The 20865-nt window shown below is 39.7% G+C and overlaps 1 protein-coding gene across 1 annotated transcript; it reads right to left on the bottom strand.

Moving 5' to 3' along the window:
- Positions 1-845: 845 nt before the first annotated feature.
- Positions 846-20576, bottom strand: WDR1 (WD repeat domain 1). Its single transcript, XM_082050485.1, has 15 exons — positions 20295-20576; positions 19945-20066; positions 15937-16027; positions 12795-12942; positions 11177-11357; positions 9153-9230; positions 8331-8411; positions 7980-8213; positions 7062-7149; positions 6033-6189; positions 5284-5371; positions 4084-4194; positions 3437-3610; positions 2514-2658; positions 846-2210 (listed from the first exon to the last, which is right to left on the bottom strand). Exons 1-15 carry the CDS (start codon positions 20308-20310, stop codon positions 2101-2103), a joined length of 1824 nt encoding a protein of 607 aa, XP_081906611.1. The 5' UTR covers positions 20311-20576; the 3' UTR covers positions 846-2100.
- Between the last annotated feature and the right edge of the window lie 289 nt (positions 20577-20865).

Here is a 20865-nt window from a genome sequence, read left to right as displayed (position 1 = left end):
CAGGCCACATGCCAATAAACAAATCCAATGGAAGCTGAAGCACGAGCAACCACCCCACAGGCAGGCATCCAAGCACAAGTCTTAATACAGGGTTTCTAGCTAGCAGGCATTCCACACGAGCACTATGACAGTCTTCCAGGAATCAAAAAATACTTTGTCCTACACATCACTTTTCAAACATGGTGCACAGGCTCTGACGTGCAGGAAAGAATCCATTTGTTGAGGGAGGAGGCTCCAGGAAATACAGCCTTTCCCTCAAAAAAATGCATTTCACTAGCAGGCCCATCTCTTATAAAAAGCAGGACATGCCAGTGAATTCTTCGCCCACAGACATCTGCATAACTTTTCTCCTCCCACCCCCTTATCATTCTCTCATAAATGACAGGAATTCAACTACAATAGGAACCCACTGGGCAGATTCAATAGCAACTCTTGCAGATCAGTCTAGGGAAACAACGGATGAATTCCGCAGGAACTAGCACAACAATAGCAGAACAAGCTTTAGGGGCTGGACACTGAGAAATCTTGTTCATTTGGATCTTACGCTTAATTTCAAACATGCCCTTTTCCAAAACTTCTCTTGTCCTTGCATTGTTAATAAGCAAACATGCAAAATCGCTAAGGGAGAGATGCAGTAAGCACAAAAAAACCACGATGCAAAATATTCTGCTTCTTGGATACAACCTATGTTAACTGTTCTAATGTATATGTTGGTTTACATGCCAGAAGACAACTGATCACCACTTCCAAAAAGGAATCAACATTTTCCCTTTTAAAAAGACATTTCACCAAATCGTTTTTGACAGGCAATTTTTTTTTCAGCAACTGAGCAATGGTCCACAGTATGAGAAGCAGCAAAAGCATTTTATTTGCTGTATAATTAGTGTCAATAGAAATATGATTGGTAAAAAAACAACACACAAGTCCACACAGAAAGGAAAGCTTAATAAAAACCAAGGAGCACTGGAGGAGTAGTGGTAGACTGAACAGAGTTTTTTTTTTAAACGTCTTCAAAAGTTCTGGACAGCAACAACTTCTTTTGGCCACTAGAGATGGTAATGAATCTTCCTACATCAGAGTGTCCTCCTCCACCCTTGCTGGCCCACTCACTTCAAAGCACTTAAAGGTGTTGTGGAGTGTGAGAAGGGAACTAAACACAAGATCATGATCTGTTCGCATTAGATAACAGCTTCCATGCAACTGTTCTGCACATGCAAAGGCATAAAACTTACTCAGCAAACACTATCTTCTCAAAAAATCACTTCAAGTCATAACAACGCTTCACTGTTTAATTCCTGTATTTTCAAAGAGGTGATAGAGTACTGATTTTTTTTTTAAACAATAACATGCTTCTCCTCCTTCAAACAGAAAATATCTTTAATCCGTGAAACAGAACCATTTTTTTCTGACATTGAAATGACCAGACATTCTTAATTCATGAAAGTAACAAATGTGTTTCTGAAGCAAGAAATTGCCACAATGATTATTTGTAAACATTATACCCACAACAGTAAGTACATCGAAATCCCACACTTCCACCTTAAAATAAACCACAAAGCTTTGACATGAAATACATAAAAAGTTTATTATGTATGTACCCCATTTTGTTATCTGGAGGAGAAAATCTGAGGCAACAGTTTGGTGCAGTACAGAGAAGCAAAGCAATATACAGTAGCTGCACACAGCTGGATTGATTTCAGATCACAACTAAATACTCTTACTATGACCGTTAGTACAGAAATGTTCTGTAATTAGAAAAAATGAGAAGTATTACTCTCATGCTGTACAGTCTCATGTTTCTTGGTTAGAAAAGAACAAGTGATTGGGTTTGAATCTTTCACATCAACTTGCTTGGCTGTTGCCTCTGGAATGTTCAGCACAAAGATTAAGCTCCAGACATAATTTAAGTGCTTTTCATGTGCAAACTGTTACTGGCTAAAGCTTTCAAAGTACATTTAATTACAGATATGAACACCCTGTAAAGATATGAGGATATGATAGCAGACCCAGAGGCCAATACAGATTCTTTAAGAGAAATGCTATGTTCCACTGCAGTAGTTCTAGTCCCTGATTAGGTCCTTCCAAAGAGAGGGCTTTTTTTCAGTTGTAGGAGATAGACCACTCTTTGACAGAAGCATCATGGGATGTTGTTACCAGAGTATGTTCATCCAGCCACGCCAAGCCGCTTACATGATGTAGCCTGTGAGCATCTGTAAGGCAGTGCAAAATAACAGGAAAAAAAATTAGGAGGGCTATGCTGACAAAATAACTCCAGCACATATTCCAAATCTGATTTTCAGCTGCATTAAATACCAGTAGTGAATTTTAAAAGTGACTACAAAAAATAACAGAAGAGTTCTGGCCGTTGTAGCAAGATAGAGATTAACACAGAGGCTAAATTAGTCTGGGAACATTCAAAGTCTGCTTACCACTAGTTCTAGAAAACAGATATAGTGCTGGATTTCAAGGAACTACTTGCAACTTTCAAAAGCAAAATTTTGAAGGAAACATACCTGGTATCTTGACTCTGGTCTCTGGATCACTTACGGTCCAAACGTATACCATCATGTCCATGCCTCCAGAAGCAAAGTGTTCATTGTCTGGTGACCAGGCAATACAAACAACTTTTGCATGGTGTCCATAAAAGACGTTATGTTCCTATTTGAAAGATAGAGATATGGTGTTATTGACTTTTAACGTGTAGCATCACAATAAGCTACTGCACGACTCCAGACAATGTACATCTCAGGTGCACATGGATGCCCTAAACCAAGTGGTGACTTCATTTTATGCTATTTAAACACTCATCAGGCCAATAAACCCCAAATCTTTTGTAAAAAACATTAAGACTTTTTCTATGAAAGCTGGACCTGTAAAGTGCATATTCAACAACTCCCTTCATGCTTAGAGGCTTTTAAAATAACCCCACAGGTGCTTCTACAAGTAAAACTCCTTCAACTTTCATTTAGAAAATGAAACGTTTTTGTGGAATAGCATCCTGTTTTTTTACTTCAGTGTAGTTTCAGCCAAAGCTTAGTGACTTTACAGGCTGATACAGCTGAAGAGGGGAAATTGCCCATTTTTTGGTTCTTGGTTAAAACACACTAGACTGAAGGATAAAGCAAGATTCCCTACCCTAATGTATCCCTTTCTTTGCTCCCTTCTTACCATGGAACTGCGTGCCACAGCCCACAGAATTTTACTGTCAAGTCTGTTTTATTTACTTTGTTAAATTTTATTGTACTGCATGATTCTTATCAAGTTGACCCTGCATTGTTGTCCCCTTTAAAAAAATTCACACAAATTCTCTAACAGATGCATCAATGATTTAACAATTAAGTCTCAGAAGCCACACTGTGTTTCACTACAACATATTTATTCATGAGATGCCAATTTGTTTTTAAACAAATGAAACTCCTGTTACAACAGTTCTTACCGCATAGCCATCAGTGACACTAAAGACAGTGACAACTTTGTTTGCATCACAGACTGCAAGAAAGGCACCATCGTGAGAATACGCCAGGTCAGTAACAGGACCTTTAGCTTCCAAAGACTTCTCATCATTTTTCAAAGAGGTTCCTTGGATTGAATACAAACGGACATTCCCATCCTGCAAATTAATAATGAAGAAGGGGGGAAGGTACAAAAATCACTTTACAATAGAAAGAGGAAGGCTTACTCAACTTCTGGAACTTTTTGCATCAATTCTATTTGGTAGTGCTTATATTAAGAATTGGTTAAAGAACCTACCATTTATGCTCGCTACAATCTACAAAGTCTATAATATAGACCCAGTTTCTAGAATTTGCCTACTTTGAAGCATACACCGGGTAAAAACAATGACAATTTGAAAAGAGCAAATACAATATTAAAAAAATGAAATAAACCTTACGTAACAATGGTGGGAGAGCCTGGGGGATGAAAGTCCAGAGACACCAATTGCACACAGTTTGCTTTTTACAATTCTGTTGTTGTTATCAACTGCCACCTACTACCTCTCAATACAACACACCTATTATTAAATGCTTCTGTTACTAGTTCCAGCGTTAAAAGTAGTGCAAGTTTTAGGATGCGCAACCTTACCGTTCCTCCCACTGCTGCTGTACCTCCTCCAGGGTGAATAGCTACAGCTTCTGGCTCATAGCCAAGGTCATCAATTGCAAAGCATTTTTTCTTATCTTTCATCAAGACAATCTGTAAATGGAAAACCAGAAACTAAGAATCCAAAGGGCCTAATACAAAACTATGACTAAGTCACACTGCTTAATCATAAATACAAATGCATTCTGATTGCTTAGAAGTTAACTATACTCCGATCTTAAGGGAATGCGTGGTGACTAACTAATCTGCTGTACTGGAGTAAAATCATAGAACAGTTTGGGTTGGAAGGGACCTTCAAAGGTCATCCAGTCCAACCCCCTGCAATGAGCAGGGACATCTTCAACACGCACTGCTGATGTGCTCTAAATTAGGTAGTGCAAAGCATGCTCGACTGCCTTCAGCTTCATCTCATTTGGTTTGAACATGGAAGACACGTGGACAAAACAGCATTTTTAGCAACGCTTACTCCCTTCCTGTTAAACGGAGGCAGAACTAAATTAGTAGCAAGTTAATACCGCAATGTTAAGTTTTAAGAGCTATTTCCTATGCAGTCCCATACTATGGACATCTGCAACTATAACTCACATAGAAAACAGGTTTGGATAACACTACTGAAAATCCCAGGCATAAAACCAGCATCCATACAGAAAGCATAAATCATTAGAAGTTAAGCCTGCTTTGATACAAGGTAGCCCCGATTCAATCTCTCTGGTTTTGCATGACCTGAATACTACTGGCAAGAATGCTAGAGCTACCTATGCTGTTTAACAGCATTAGTTAACTGGTTAATCGGATTAATTGCCAAAAAAACCCAAAGAAAAATGCAGAAGCAAGACATTCTTTCCTACAAATCATGTCACTGAACAGATCAGGCAAGAGCATGATTCAGAGTGGCATAGCCTTCCAGTACAGAGCCGTATTGACAACAAATTTAGATGTATCCACACAAGGGACCACGTGAAATTTAAATCTATAGATAAGACTACCAAATTGATACAGGATGCAAAAAGGCAAGCCTGTCAAGTATCCTGCTCAATTATGTTCCCCCTAGCTCTTATGAGGAAATTCTGCAGACATGCAAGGTGATTCCACACTTAACAGGTTTGTCAGAAGCCATCATGTCACCATGCATGGCATTATTAATAGAACAATTGAGTAGATAATCTGCAAGTTTATACTTACTTGTCCAATGCATAGAACTATAGTATAACCACCAGGACCCACAGCTAAACATTTTGGTTGAACATCCATTTTCACAGCATCCTGGCCACTGGAGGAAGATGTGCCGAGGTGAAGAAGCAGGAAGGACAAAGAACAAAAATTATTCCATGCCTACCATTATTTAAAACTGTCTATTCAAATAATCACCCACTAATGATCAAGAACATGCATAATATTTTTTTTTTAAATAATCTGCAAAGTTTCCTTCTGTTTACTGTTTATAGCACTAATATCTTGATCAGCCAGTATACCTTCAAATTGAAAGCCAATGTTACTACACTAGAGCCTAAATTTTTAAACTAAGTAGGTAATCTTAAAGCAAAATACTTCAAGGAATCATATTAACTAGTTTCCATGAAGAAACAGCTGTTTCCCACCCCTCCTAACCACATTTATTACCAATATTACTGGGTATTTATGAATATGTAACAAATGCCCTTCCCACAGCCCCCAAACTAAGCCACCCAGTAGAAGTCAGATCTCTATCTAACCTGTGGAAGGGATGAGAAAAACTGAAAAGTCTGGGATGCATTTCTTGTTGTCACAGAAAAAAGCAAGGTTGGTACAGCAATCATTTCTACAGTTTCCATGGCAACTTAAAACCTGAATAAATTGCAGCATAAAATCCTTTACCACGTAAATCAAGAAAACTCTTGCTGCAGAACAATTAGGGCTGCAATACTACAATAAAATGCAACATTTTAACTAACCTGTAGTCCCTCTTGCTAAGGTTGGTATAGCGCACAGTATCATCCATGCTGCAGGTGACCAGCTGATCCATTTCATCCACTGCCATTCTAGAAACTTGGTTTGTATGGCCTTTCCCAGAAAAGCCATCATTCTCTCCCGTTTCAGAATCCCAATAATGTGCATAACAGAATTAAGGAACATCTGAAGATACTGGTGCAGTCAGATACAGCATCATAAAAACTTAAATAATTGACAGAATAGCTAAGGTTAGAAGGGACCTCTTGAGATCGCTTGGTCCAATCCACTGTTCAAATCAGTGTCAGCTACAACAGGTTGCCCACTCCATTGGGTTTTGAGTATCTCTAGGGATAAGGACTCTACAAGCTCTGTGGGCAACCTGTTTCAGGGTTCAACCAACCTCACAATCTCAAAATACTAATTAAAAACGAACCTCTGATATTCTGTAATGAGCTAAATGACCTATCCCAGCAGATAGTGGAACAATTAGCATTAGGTCCAAGAATGGGAAATACTTTTAAAATAATTAAAGTTAGAAGTCCTGCAACATTTGCTTTCCCCGATGTTTTAGGTTAACATCAATTTGAACTATTAACGCTATACTACATATTTGTAAAGAAACGAGTCTTATATTTATAATGGTTTATGCCAAAGTGACACCATTTTAACGCATCACAGCAAGCAGGATGAAGGACTGCAGTTTCACTTCTAAGCCTCAGAAGACTGAAGAAAAGCCAACAATCTTCTAGCTGAACACACCCCAGCCTCAGTCCTTAACATGCCCTTTGAGAACCAGGCAGCATTCCCAGTGTTTTGCTCCAGAAACCAACAGGACTAAAATAGAGTCTCAAAAGTATAAGTTTTTTCAGTAGTGAGACAGCCCAGTAACATTTGGGATACCAAATAAAGGAAACAATCCATGTGCCACACAAGTGCAAAAACACACCTCAGTACAAGCGGGAAAAACACAACTGTAAAGAGAGATGCATGTCAATGGGTCAGAACAAATATCACTATTATTCAAAGGATATTAATATGACCATCATTACTTCCAGAGTAAATATAGGACTTTCCACCATTTTTATGCACTGTAAGACACTGAATTGATTTACTATGACCCTGTGAATGAGACACAAGTAATAGTTATTGATAGGTGATTTCTCATCTTATCACATACATAAATCAACTTATATGAGAAGAACTATAGGTTATTCAGAAAATAACATTATTTTATTCACAAGCATTAAAAACCATGCAGAATACACCACTAATTAATGGTGCAGTCAGTTAACTGTTGCAGGATTGCTATTTCCATATACTACTCCTTAAAGAGAAGGAATAGGCACTGAGAATATCCTTATTAGATTGGGCCAAAATATTTTCATGGCCTTTCACTTACAAAGTTTGCTTTTCATGCACTTTATGATTCAGGGAAGAGGACTAAATATGGTCATGTACTCACACCAACTGCCAGCATCATGGCATCGATAGCAAGAATCTGGGACGCCTTTTCTAGTTCATGTAAAAATGTAAAGTCCCATGAGAGTGCTGTGTCAGGGAACTCTTAATTCCTAAAAATAAAGCTCAACTGCACAGTACCCCTAGTCATCTTGTTCACAATACACTAGTTCTGGTAGAATGAGGCATCACTGGTAGCTTTTTATGCTACATTTCTTTTCTCATTTCAAGAATGCTTAAAAGCTACTATGAAACTGACTGATAACCTTAATTGAAACCAAAACCAGTCTGTATACTTGCACAAAGCACAGTATTACAGATGTAACATTTTAACACTTGATCCATGTGACTTGCAAGAGTCAGCCACACATAGCTTGACTGGCAATGCTAATTTAACAAAACCATTTTTCAAGTTCTTATTTCATCTGAACAACTTCAACCACTGAGTCATTTATTGCAGAAACCAGTGCAACAACAGAAGTTTAACCTACCTTTATGACACGTAAAGGCTTATCTGGATTGTTCTTGTCCAAATAATTGATGTAGCCAGACAGGGAGAGAGTCAGTAAGTGGTCCTTCTGCCACAAACAACCCAGCTGCTGATCCAATACATTTGATCCCATGTTAAAAGTACTGACAACAGAATTAGCACCAACGTCCCAGATTTTAGCAGTTTTATCTCCAGAAGCAGAAAGCAACTGACTACTGTCAGGGCTCCAACTAATCTGTAAAACAAATGTCACCACAATATAGTAAATGCATTTATTATTGCAAGACTTCACGGTCCATGAACTTGGTAATGAAATACTACAGATCATTTGTACAAATGAAGCGATACTTACAGCATAAATACCTCCATCATGAGCTTTGCCTCCACCAAGAGCACACACTTTCTCTCCAGTCTTCCCATCATAGACAAAAATCTTAAGAGAGCACACAGACATGTAACTTAAAGAGAAAAGCAGTAACAGAAAAAGTATAAGAACTGAAACACTGGTACTTGCATTGCACAGATCATTCTTTTGTTATATGGTATGCTTGCATGTTTATTAAACACTAGCTTTTTGAACAAGAGGCGTAAGTATTCCTGCATTTAATATTTAAGACTAAATAAATGAGATGACAATTGTAAATAATCACAGAAAGCCACTCTGTACATTGGATCCTGACATTTGAAATTGTGGATGATGTTACATTTTTGACTTCTGCTGTGATAGCAGCTGCTTAGCACTGCAGTCATGGGAGTCTGCCTACTTCAATGGAGGAGCTACCTACGGCAACAGGTCATTATCAAGCCTGCCCTTATCAGTGGGGAGCCTACATGGAGCTGGGTTGCTATCTGTGAATTCAGTATTTTCAGCTGGACTTCAGTATCGTAACAGGGACATACATATTCCAAAAATCTAGTATGTTCCTGCCAAAAGAACACGTAAGAGAAGCAATATGCTAGGGAGATGAAGTGGGGGGAAAAGCAGAGTGAGAATACTCTGGTGGACGTCAGTTGCTACAGCTTATATAGGAATACACTTCAAAGTTTAAGCCAGTTATTTCTTGGCATGAAAAAAGAAGCAGCATGGATTTTACAATACTAATCCTATTTCTAAAATGCATACGAAAATCTTCTCATGCTAAAATCACTACAAAAAGAGTCCCTTGTTTTTTACCTGGCCATCTGCACTAGCTGTAGCAAGTCTGTTCCCATCAGGAGAAAACCTCACACAGTTCACAAATCGTGTATGGTCCTGTATGAAAAAAAAAAGTAAAAATCAGTACACAAAATAAGAACAGACCTTTTTACATAAAAGATAATCCAGTAACAATCAAGTTCTCTTACATGTGAGCCACAAATTAGCTGTGTAGGAGATGCCTGCTGTAGAGAATTGCTAGAGAAGAAGTCTAGCCTTTGTCTAAAGAGGATCATGGGGATCAAGAACAGTCCAGGGAACAAACTGTGACATCAATACTGGTGTATTTCAGACAACTTAGGAGGCCACCAGGTGAGCGAGTACCCAGTTTCAGGGACAGGCAGGAAAAAACCCTCAGCTGCAGCCTAGATGCAAACATGGGATTCTTGCCCACTGGTCACTAAGTTCTTCTGCAACATTCTACAGATTTTAACTCTTGCTTCATTGCACAAGTAAGTTTTATACACAGAAGAGTACTGTATCCTTCTTATTGTAAAAAACACAGGCATGAAGAATAAATTATTATTTTACTGGATTTCCATTTCTGGGAGACTCTATTAGTGGTGAAGTAATCAGGCAAGACTGATACATGCTCCCCAAATAGACCATTTCCAAGTAGGAGACTATTCAAACCATGCTAACTAGAAAACACACGTTAAATAGGGAAGCACCACAATGAGGCCAAAGCTCCCATGCAAAGAGATTTGGGAGGCTATTTTTAGTATTACGAAAGGCAGGTTCTAACCTACTTTCTTTAACTACAGATTTATTTTTTCCTGATGATACCTCAAGCTCTAATCTAAACCATATACTAGCCTGTAGCAGAATCCCATATATCAACTCAAATATCACTTTAAAAGGAAAACTGTATCACATACTAGTGTAAGGAGCACTGGTAAGCAATTCAGACTTCAGAATTCCAAAAGAACCAGCTTAGCAAAATGCAAGTATCAGCTTAAGTTCAAAAATATATTGGGCAACCACATCATTTCATTGGATTGCAGAGCTCAAAACAATTCCTTTTCTAGAACTGGAACGGAATCCTTACTAAAGTCAGTGCACAAAGACTACTCAAGGCACACACTTAAGAAAAACAACAAAATGCCTACTACTGTGTTTTTAAAAAGAAAATACGAACTAAACATTTTCAATTTCCTACTGTAATAACATCCAGTATCTCTGCAATAGGTTTGTGGGGCTTTTTTTTGTCTGTGGGGTTTGTTTGTTTGTTTTGTTTGGGGTTTTTCTGGTGTGCTTTTTTGTTTTTGTGTGTTTGTTGTTGTTGTTTTGTTTTTTTAGGCATGTCTTCTGCCATCAGAAACAGCTGCAGCAGCTTTTGGGTTTTTATTTTCTTTGGCCTCAAGTAACAATGAATGTCTTCAACATGGTAATTCCAGGCTTTGTTTCATTTACATTAGAGATTTTAACTAGTAGAATAATAAACAGGAAGTGAAAAAGTGAAAAGGAACACAGAAACAGAAAATTGACCACACGAGTTACATACTCATTCCTTGTAGAAATCAGTTACGTTTTCAAACATCTACACTCAGCCCTTCTAAGCTGCCCTGGGATTTCAGATTTGAGCACTCTTTAGCAGATTGGAAAACTCCATTCGTATCACCACATTTCTTGAATCAAGCACCTTAGAACCTTGGAGAATATTAAGAACTTCTACATGTCTGCACTGCAAAGCAAAGCTCAGAAAGCACCAACAGGGCCAATGAAACACCCTACTTCTTAAGTTATCAAAGAGAATGAATTGCCAAAAAAACAAGAGATCTGAAGAAGTACTTGAGGTTTTGTTTTTAGCCAATCATTTAATTCAGGTTTCTTGGCCTGACACAAGCCTCCAGTTGTATAGGTTTAGGAAAGCTACTTGACACCAATTATGTCTCAAAAGTTTGTTCTAACAGCTACTTGTGACAGGAACTGCAACCTGGTTAGAAGGCTTTTGGTCAACTTGTCACACAGTTCAGCAGAGCCACATCTAAACTTAAACTCACACTCATGGTAAACTTGAACTTGAATGGTGGTCCCTCAAAGAAAGCAGCACAGTTGTCATCACTGCCAGTTGCCAGACGATACGGTCTTGTTTGTTTAATGTCCACACTGTTGATCACTTTGTTGTGCCCAGTAATCTCGCCAACGGAAGAACCACTGTCCCACAAGAACACTGCTCCAAATCTAGTTAGAAAAGCACATAATAACTACAATTCATAAAAATTATGCATAGGTTAACTCCTTAAGAATCTGCAAACAGTAGATTTGAGTGCACTCGAAGAAAAGAAATTAGGTCATCTTGTTAATCTCATGCAAGCGCATCATAGTTCCCTGAAGGCTATTTGAGATCTTGCCACAGAGAGAAACTAATCTTCAATAGGAGAGATTTGCTGAAGGGGACAGACAAGCAAGTTCGACGTATAAAGCTTCTAAAATTCCAAGATCCTGAAGATATTCTCCAGGAAGTCTGCTGGTTTATAAAAGAAAGCAGTAAGTTATTCCATCTGCCTAGCCACTACACAGAATGCAGAAAGCTAGGCTAACAATGACATCTGATTATTTAGCCTAGATTGGGTACCATCACTCTTACAACTATTACTACTTAAAGGTTTAAGGAAGAATAGTTTTAACAGCATTTGTCAGTTCTTACTTAAAATCAACTTAAAAAAAAAAAAACAAAACAAAACCACAAAAGTATAATCAGTACAGCGGCAATAAACCGTCAGAGCATTGTTATTAAAATTCTGCAGAATCACATCAGCGAAATTCTAGACTGAAAGTGCATCCACCTAACAGGAAACTACCAGAGTTTTTGAAGTAGGAGAGCAAATTTACACAGCATTTACCCAGGGGCACACAGGGGTGGAGAGGGCAATGGAGGACAAAGAATCTCTCTCAAAATTCAAAACACAGTACATGATGGGAATTAAAAAAATGGTGCAGGGGATCAGGGAATAGGACCACAGTATGTTTTTCAGGCCTTTCAGCGTAAGACTACCTGGTCTGGACTCTCTCTCTCTCTGTCAGTCTTTAAACATTAAAGAAAGGACACAAACCTGACTGTAATGGGCATCTCTGTCAGGTAAGGACACTGATTGTGATTTTCTCTTAACTACCATAATAAGGCCTAAAAATATGGGTGTGCTGCTGAGGGAAAAAATTCAGATATCCTTTTTTTCTTGAATTTTTTTTACTCTTACTCAATCATGTCCTCTCAATTTGGGAGGGGTGAAATAAGAGGCAGAATTGTCTTGTGGTTCTACCTTCCTAGTCTATCAGAATTAGACCAAAAAAAAAAAAAAAAAAAAATCCATGAAAAGGCAGACTGAAGATTTACCATTGAATGCAATACCCACCTCTAAAAAGCAAACAAGACCCACAAAATTTCTAAATTGAGCAGGTTCCAACAAAACTGTATTTTCCAAGTAGTTTTACAGCTGTCAAGTACTGCACAAAGAATTCTGCCACAGAACAGCACAACTTTAAGTCTAAACAGGGAACAAGCCATGACTTTCTTCCCTTGAAGAATTAAAAGCTTTCTGCAAATAACCTGCTTTGTTAGAATACAGAGGTTTACAGTATATGTATATACATATACACACACAGAAAAGAATTACTCACTTTTCCCTTCCTTCTCCAACCACAGCAATTCTCTTGCTGTCTTCAGTCCAGGCAAGGTCCTTTATTTTTCCAGCAAACGGCTGATACTCATACTTCAGTAGGTGTTCCTTCTGTGTAGTATCCCAGATTCTCAGCTTTCCAGAGACATCTGCCATAATAAAATAGAATATAACTATTGTTTCTACAGCATGGCTCAGTCACATGATTCAGCAATCTGTCAGGATACAGATTTTCAGCTACACTGAACACTTGTACTAGGGACCTATTCTCTTACCCTACCACAATTACTACAAATCACTTGATTTAGGAATGCTGAAAACTACAGGTGTTTCCCCAGACTATGTTTTTAACCAGGTATTGCCATTCAAGACATGCAGTGATAAATACAACAAAGAGACAACTTCTGCAAACAGACGTGAAAAAATTGCAGAGTAAGAGGGTAGGAACTCTAATGTTTTCAGCTATTATGTACTACGTATAAAAAACAAACAACCGCCTCCACCCCAGCAGCTACAGGATCACTTACTCACACTTCACTGGGAAGCCACCCTGTGTCTACAATAAGAGAGTAATCCGGTGGACAGTGGCTAATGCACTAAAATTCATACCTCAGCTTTTTTGTACCTTCAAAGCAAACCCATTTTGCATACAAACACTACGTATACGTAAACATAAAGAGATTTCTGCCCATAGAACGCAATTCATGCACACTCATCAGCATACATGCTTTTGTACAGAAGCATGCACACACTTAATGTTGTGTGTGGATACTGGCACTATCTAGATTACTACAAAGGAATCCAACAGACTATTCAAAAATGGTAACGTCAGAAGCAGCAGATATAATACAGGTCATAACAATTTAAGACTTAACATAATGAAAGCTTTCTTGGACACTGTTTCCCTTCAGTATGACTAAGACCTAGAGCTTGCTTCTATTCAGAGCAATTACTGTGGCGCAGCACCACAACCAGAGGAATTGTTCTATACACAGACAGGTTTATGCATCTCTAATGAAACCCACACAGCAAATTCTGTGTGTATTGGACCCTTCATAAAAGCCATTGTTTTAGAATAAACCATGTGCTAAAATATATACCTTTCACCTCAGCAGAACGTTTTTGAGTTTAGCTTGCTAATTATTGGTGCATCTTTACAGTTCAATTTAAACATACAGCAACCCTGTATCTTTGGGACCTGATCTTGAACTCATCTTCTCCACTTCTCCTGAAAGGACAGATGCAGAATCCTCCATTATACAGAGGGAATTTGTTATTGAAGCAGATTTTAATGTGAACTTCAAAATCTATCTATTAATAGATGGAGCAAACACTTAGGACACATATAGCTTTAACTTTGTGGTGGTATCTCCCATTACTACATCTGTTATGACTGCAGTAAGAGAAATTACCATAAAAGCCCTGAAGCATATTGCCAAAGGTCTGTCTCATCAAGCACATGAAGTATTAATGCAGGCTGCATGGCTAATGCAGATTTATAGATAGAGAAATTAATCATACGTGTTATACTTAGGAACAGCCTAAACAGCCTGATACTATCTTCAGACCCCATGCTCAGCAGTATCACAAAACTATTTTTAAATGACAGAGAGGAGACACTTTTTAAGGGAAATACTGCAGCCTAAATTCATTTAATCAGGTATGACAGCTTCTGAAAAAAGTCAGCGGAGTACAGCCCTAGGAGCAAGGAGCTTCCTTAAGCTGATCATTAATGAAAAGCTTCTTCACAGATCAGGCTACTTGTATATTATATATTTTAGAGAGGACTGAAAATCTACAAGGCTAAAAGAAAAAAAACAGGCTGTTATTCTGAGGGTTAAGTACAGCACAAACCTAGAGCACCACGTCTGTAGAATAAAGAATGCAAACTGGATTTTAAGAAGGTATTAAATTTGACATATGGTCCACACACAAGACTGAGCCAAAAAAATCCTGGCTCTCATTCCTTTCAGACAGGGAAGGGTGAAAAACAAAAAAACTTAAACAACAACAACAACAACAAAAAACCCACTCCAAAACAGTTGTGCCAGTATTCTTAAAGGTTCCCCAGTGCTCAAAAGGTACATATTGTAGTACAGTTTTCTGATATACAGGAAGCTAAGGAGGACAGAATATTTTACATTTAAAAAAATATTGTTCCCTTAAAATTGCTATGAAACTTCCACTCTAAGACCTGTGCATGAGTCTGGACTCATTTTCTAAGCAGCTCATAATCACAATGTTTTATTTTCAGATACATTACTTAGAAAGTATTTCTGTATTTGGGCACACTACTTACGAAGCATTTCTAATTGACAATGCCAAGCAGATTTAAAAAAATTCTATAGATTAACTGCAATTATTTTTAAGAAATGGAAGTTATAGTATTGTATCTATTAGTATTCAATTATATACCAGTCCTCCTGAAAAAGATCAATTATTTGAAGCAAGCTTCTATTAAAAAGGGTTTGTTTAATTCTTTGTGAGTCATTAAAAACTGCAGCCATTTCCACTAACAATCCAGGAAATTCATACTGTAGAAATCCATGTTACCCATTCTCAGACTATTGATTCATATGCATTACATGGAAACTGAGAATCAGCCTCTTCCCCTGCTAACTTACAGAAGAAAGCTTTTTTAGTTCAGGTTACAAATGTTAAGGAAAGTTATGCCAAGTCTTGCCAAGTTCAGTCAGGAAGAAAGGAGGAGGAAAAAGAAAGCAGTATGAACTCTTCTAGAATACCTGCCCGGCTCCCAAAGTACCAAAGTTTATTAGCAAACAGAAACAATGGTCCTGTATTTCAGAAATAACTTCATTCTGCTGCACAAGTCTTCACTACACTAAGATTTGTTTTCTTTAATGCTTCTCACTGAGTATTTAAAGTTCATTTCTGGATTCTTTCTGATTTAAATACTAAATTTTAAAAGGACCAAGCGTGTCACTAAACTCACTGCTTCAGAAAGAGATTAGAGGAACAAATACAGAAATCATTCCTCCCTCAGGCATGTATACATAATCCCATTGAAGCATGTCACATTGACCATGTATATTCTACACATAAATGTGAAGCGTTACTACTCCGTCAAGCACTTTAACAGCTCTGTCCACATATCTCACACAGCACGCGCACTGATACTTTACCTCCAGATGCTATGTAGAATCCACTGGGAGCGTACTTGGCAACTACAACCTGATGGGCATGCTCAGTGTAGATGTCAGCTATTGCAGGATTCTAGTTAAAGGAACAAAATAAGTTACTAAGTTGTATTTCCTGGTTTTCAAAGGAGTAAAACCAGACATTCAAAAATAAAATTCGGAATTTCTCCTTGCACGCCTCCTCTCTCACTCTTCCTTCCAGCTTAAATTGAGCCATTGTCTAAAACTGAGCAGTGCAGTACACATTGCTGAACACTGCTCTCCAGTACCACTAAAACGCACTAATTTCTAACAACTGACACAAAGTATTTCCTCTAATAGCCAGAACTGCTGTGACCCTTTCTTCTTCAAAACCTGCTGAAAGGTAGAAAAACACTCTCCAAAATAACAGGCCAAGCATCAGGCTTCCTTTTTAAGGGGCAGGCTCAGGTAAGGTAGTTACCCAAACAGAACATTAAACATTAGCTGTGCTTTGCAGCACACATCCAAAAGTTCTATTATAGTTGAGTATGAAAATTAAGCATACCATTAACAAGACTGCATGGCCATTAAACGTCACCATGTACTCAAGATGACCAGTGAGGTGCACGAGGCTTGCTCTTCCTTGCCAACTGCCATCTGGTTAAAAAGCTAGTAGACTAGCACCAGAAAATATGTTTTCCCTCCTATCAAGAAATGTACTGGAGTTCAGGAAGAAATTCACTGCCACTCCATCATAATTTTCTCTCTTCAGTCTTAAACATGTTTTCAGATGCTTCAGGTTGGACAAAACTGACTCTGTCTCACCAGATCAGTAATGTTACACTACAAAGGTACCATACAAATCAGAAAAGGATGAAACCAAGGCAAAAATCTGCTCTCAAATGAACTGTGTAAAAAAGATGTTCTACATGTTTTCCAAATATACTGCACGTATGCTACAACAGTAATATACTATACCTTAAAAGAATTTTTCTACTGGTTAACAGATATCTCCCAGCACCAGAAATCTGGCTCATATGGTCAAAACAGAAGTCCATTTTAACTGCTATAATTAATACAGATTTATTCAACCACACCAGACAACTACTTGATGTTGTGGTATGACTCAGACATCCAATCAGGAAAAACTAAAACACCCGCTCTGTGTTAGAAAGCAGCCAGTCTCCTGCTTGCAAGAGATCTTGCTGTTGCACTACTGCTACATCTCAGGAGACGGAATACAGCTTACTCATGCAAGAAGCAGCTCTTTTTCATTCCTGCTTTTTATACATTGCTTGAGTGCATTATAGCCCTACTTAAGTCACAATCATCTGCATTTACAGCATGCAAGTCACTCTCCATTTTGTGTGCAACTCAATTTTATTTATGCAAGACAAGACAATGTTTTCCCCATTCTGTAACTGCATCACCTACAAGTTCAGTGAGCTTAAAAACCGCCACACTTTGTTAGCAGTGGCGTTCATTAGCAGCTGCTATTTTACAGCAAGGATCTTGAGGCCAGAAAGCTAAGATGATGAGAGACTGGTCTTAACAGACTGACTTAAGGGGTTAAATGCAAGATAGATTCCCAAATTTAATATACTGTAAACACATTCAGAAAACCAGGTAATAAGTCTAAGCTGCCAATTTAAATGCTGTTTATTTGATAACATTCTTTCTGCTTGTAAAGTCTGTTTTTAAACTTGTATGTCTTTCAGAACAAAACCCAAAAAAAAGTCACTTCTAAAGAGATTTTAGGATAAGATTATATTGTTAGCTGGGACAAACACATTACCTAATACTAGACTCAACAAGAGTGAGCTTATGTGGCTTATTTCAAACACTGAAACCAGAGCCACATATGAAAGTGAGCAGTTGAAGTCCCAAGCTTCAGAGTAGATTCAGACCCATGAAGACAATAAAATATTAACAAGGTATGAAACCTTACAAATATCACTAGTCCTTCTGACTCACAGTGCTTTTCCAGCACTGTTCCAGGACTTTTTGTTCTTAAAAGAAGTCTCTAGCTCATGCTCAAAGATCAAACATTAACCCTGAGCACCATATTCATCACCACTGATTAGCTAACACTAGATAGCTTCAGACTTAAGAGAAAGGTGATCACTGCATTTTAATGTTATTCAATTAGAGTACAACTACCCCACTGGAGAACTGTTCACGGAGGAATTACACGCAGACCTCCTAGTATTTCATTTGGATGTTGCAAACTATTACAGGCTTCCGTATTTTTCAGAGAAGTCACAGCTCTCAGCTAAGAGCAGACACACTTCCACACTGGTTTGTGAACAAACTACAGCATGCTCCAACACACAAGCCATAGCACAGGCTTGGGTCAATCTCTGTGTCACTGCTACAGTACGTTCCATAGCTGTCTGCAGAGCGTCACCTGTCAGTTATTAACAACAGCAGACTCTCCTTAACAGTCAGGTAAGTCTGCGTATCGGCACAAATTACACCATAAAACTGAAGGATTTATGCCTTCCATTCTCAGCTTCCCTTGAGAGTTTAAACAGCCTAAATTTGAATTCCCACAATCCCACCTCGCCTGTACTCAGACCTTGCCACGTGCACTACATTCTGGCTCATGCTGGGACCAACATTTGCACTGGGCAAATCTTCAATTAGCTGATTCAGGAAGATAAAACCAAATTGTTTTCTTCCAATTTAACCCCCAAAATAGGGTCATATGAGCACTAATAACAGTATGAGGGAGCAAGTCACAATCCATAACTTGGGCAAAAAGTGTAATGTAAGCAGAGTGGCTTTTCACTCTTCTCTCATCACACTGTGTGCCATTACAGTGTTTAATTGGGGCTTCTGGTTTCAGAAAATTGAACTTTTCTTAACACCAAGAGTGAAACACTATGACAACATTATACTGAGACACTGAAACCAGAGTACAAGCTCATTTTTAAGTGGATGAATTTAAACTGATACCAAACATGAAACTTGCAAAGAATTAAGTTATTAGTAGCACTTCTGTATTACAGCATGACAATGAAAAAATGTCTGAATATAGTAGGGGTCATGAGATACATCAGGAAAATAGGTAATTAAAAAAATCAGTTTACCAGGGTGATTTACAGAAGCAGCCATAAACAAATCCATTGTTGTGGAGACCTAAAAATTCCAGAGAGGTATGACCTGCCCCCCTGCAGGCCACATCTGCAGTAACAGGGGAACTAAATCTAGGGGAGGATTTGGTTTTCTAAAGAACAAACATTTACTGTGAAGAAAACTATTTTTTGAAAACCAGTAGCAAGACAATAGCCTAGACATGTAACGCTTCCTCCCTACTTCTCAAAGGGATGCCATCTTTGAACAGAAATCATTTAAATGACTCACTTAACATTCCTCTAGTTACCAGCAGAAAAGTTAAAAAAACCAAAACAAAACAACAAGCCCCAAACCTCCACACCACTGAAAACAGTAACTGGGGCATTCTAATATTCAATCGATGAGAAAAATTCCCTGTAACCAGGGCTGAGAACTCAACACATAAACAGTTTGCCAGAGAGTCAAGCAACTGACAAATGTTTTGATTCCCCGAGGGCAGGAAGGGAAAAAAATAAGCTATGGACTAATGCATTTAAAGATAGGTGTTTGCAAGCATTTGCTTCTCTTAGAAGCTAAAGCCTCAACACAGCAAATAGGGAAGTTCATTTATTAGGCAAACACAACACTCAACTTCATAACAGCAATACTTCAGAAGATAAACAGGGCCAACAAGAATACACCAGTCTTGTCTACAAATTCTATGCAAAGAGAGGGAGAGAACTGCACATTTTACTGAGATTTACTACAGGTTTTAGGAGTCGTTGCCCATGGTTTTATGCCTGAGTCATGCACCCTGCTTATTCCCCTGCTGCTGATCACAGATTTGTGACCTCAATTGAAATTAGTAACTGTGAATGAAGGAAGCACAGGCTATTAAAGGAGAGGCGCTGGGAAACAAAATAAAACTTATCTAAAGCTCTATACTACGGAACAAAATAAATCAGGATACATTACATCAATGTTTCTGATGACGACACATTTTCCGTTGGTATAAAGAAAATTGTTGCCCTTAGGATCACCTCCGATAATTTTGGAAACGCCTCGTTCAACCTGCGGGAGGCTGGCGAACACTTTTTCTACAGGAAAAGGAGAAAGCGGGGAGGAAAAATAAAATAAAAACGAGGTTTTATTTCTCGCCGCTCCCAGACGTCAGCCCAGCAGCCAGACCCCCGCCGGCAGCCGCGGTCACTTGTTGCTGACAGGAGGAACCGCCCGCCTCCGGACCCCGGCGGGGGAGTCCCCAGCGCCGCCACCCCGCGTCCCTCCGCAGCCCGCGCCCCGCCGCTCCGGCCCCCGCTGCTTACTGATCTCGTACGGCATCCTCGCCCACTTGTTACTGCGCGGGCGCCGGCACTAGCAAGGGCGGGTTGGGAAGGGCGGTGGGCGCACCCCGCAGGCGGACCGGCCTCTGGCTCCGGCGGCCTCCGCTTGGGTTGGGTCCGGACCGGCCTGTGGCGCTCCCGCCGCCGCCTCAGCCCCGCGCGCCCAGCGGCACGAACCAGGAAGCGCCCGCGCGGCCCGCCGCTCTCCCCTGCCTTTGACCATATATAGTCAACTCTGCTCGCGCCGCGCCGCTCCCCGCCAGCCCGCGCCCCGCTCCCTCCCCCGGAAATGCCGTCGGCTCGGACGGGCCCAGCGGGGGCTGCGCTGGGGCGGCCGCAGGAGCGGGCCCCGCCCCGGCAGGAGCTGCGCGCAGGCCGCGGCGGGGGACGGAGAGAGAGAGGGCGGGCGGGCGAGCCGCGGCGGGCGCCACACGGCGGCTCTGCCCGGCCTCGCGGTCGGCGCCGCCGCGCGCGCTGCGCATGCGCGGGACACCACCCCGTGTGTATTTCCCCGGCGCACGCGCGGGGCTGGCGCATGCGCGGAATTGGCGGT

Source organism: Streptopelia decaocto (genome assembly GCF_964273445.1).
Source record: "Streptopelia decaocto genome assembly, chromosome: 4".
Classification (NCBI taxonomy): domain Eukaryota; kingdom Metazoa; phylum Chordata; class Aves; order Columbiformes; family Columbidae; genus Streptopelia; species Streptopelia decaocto.
The sequence above is the reverse complement of the archived record's forward strand: the minus strand, read 5'-3'. Positions and strand labels throughout refer to the sequence as shown.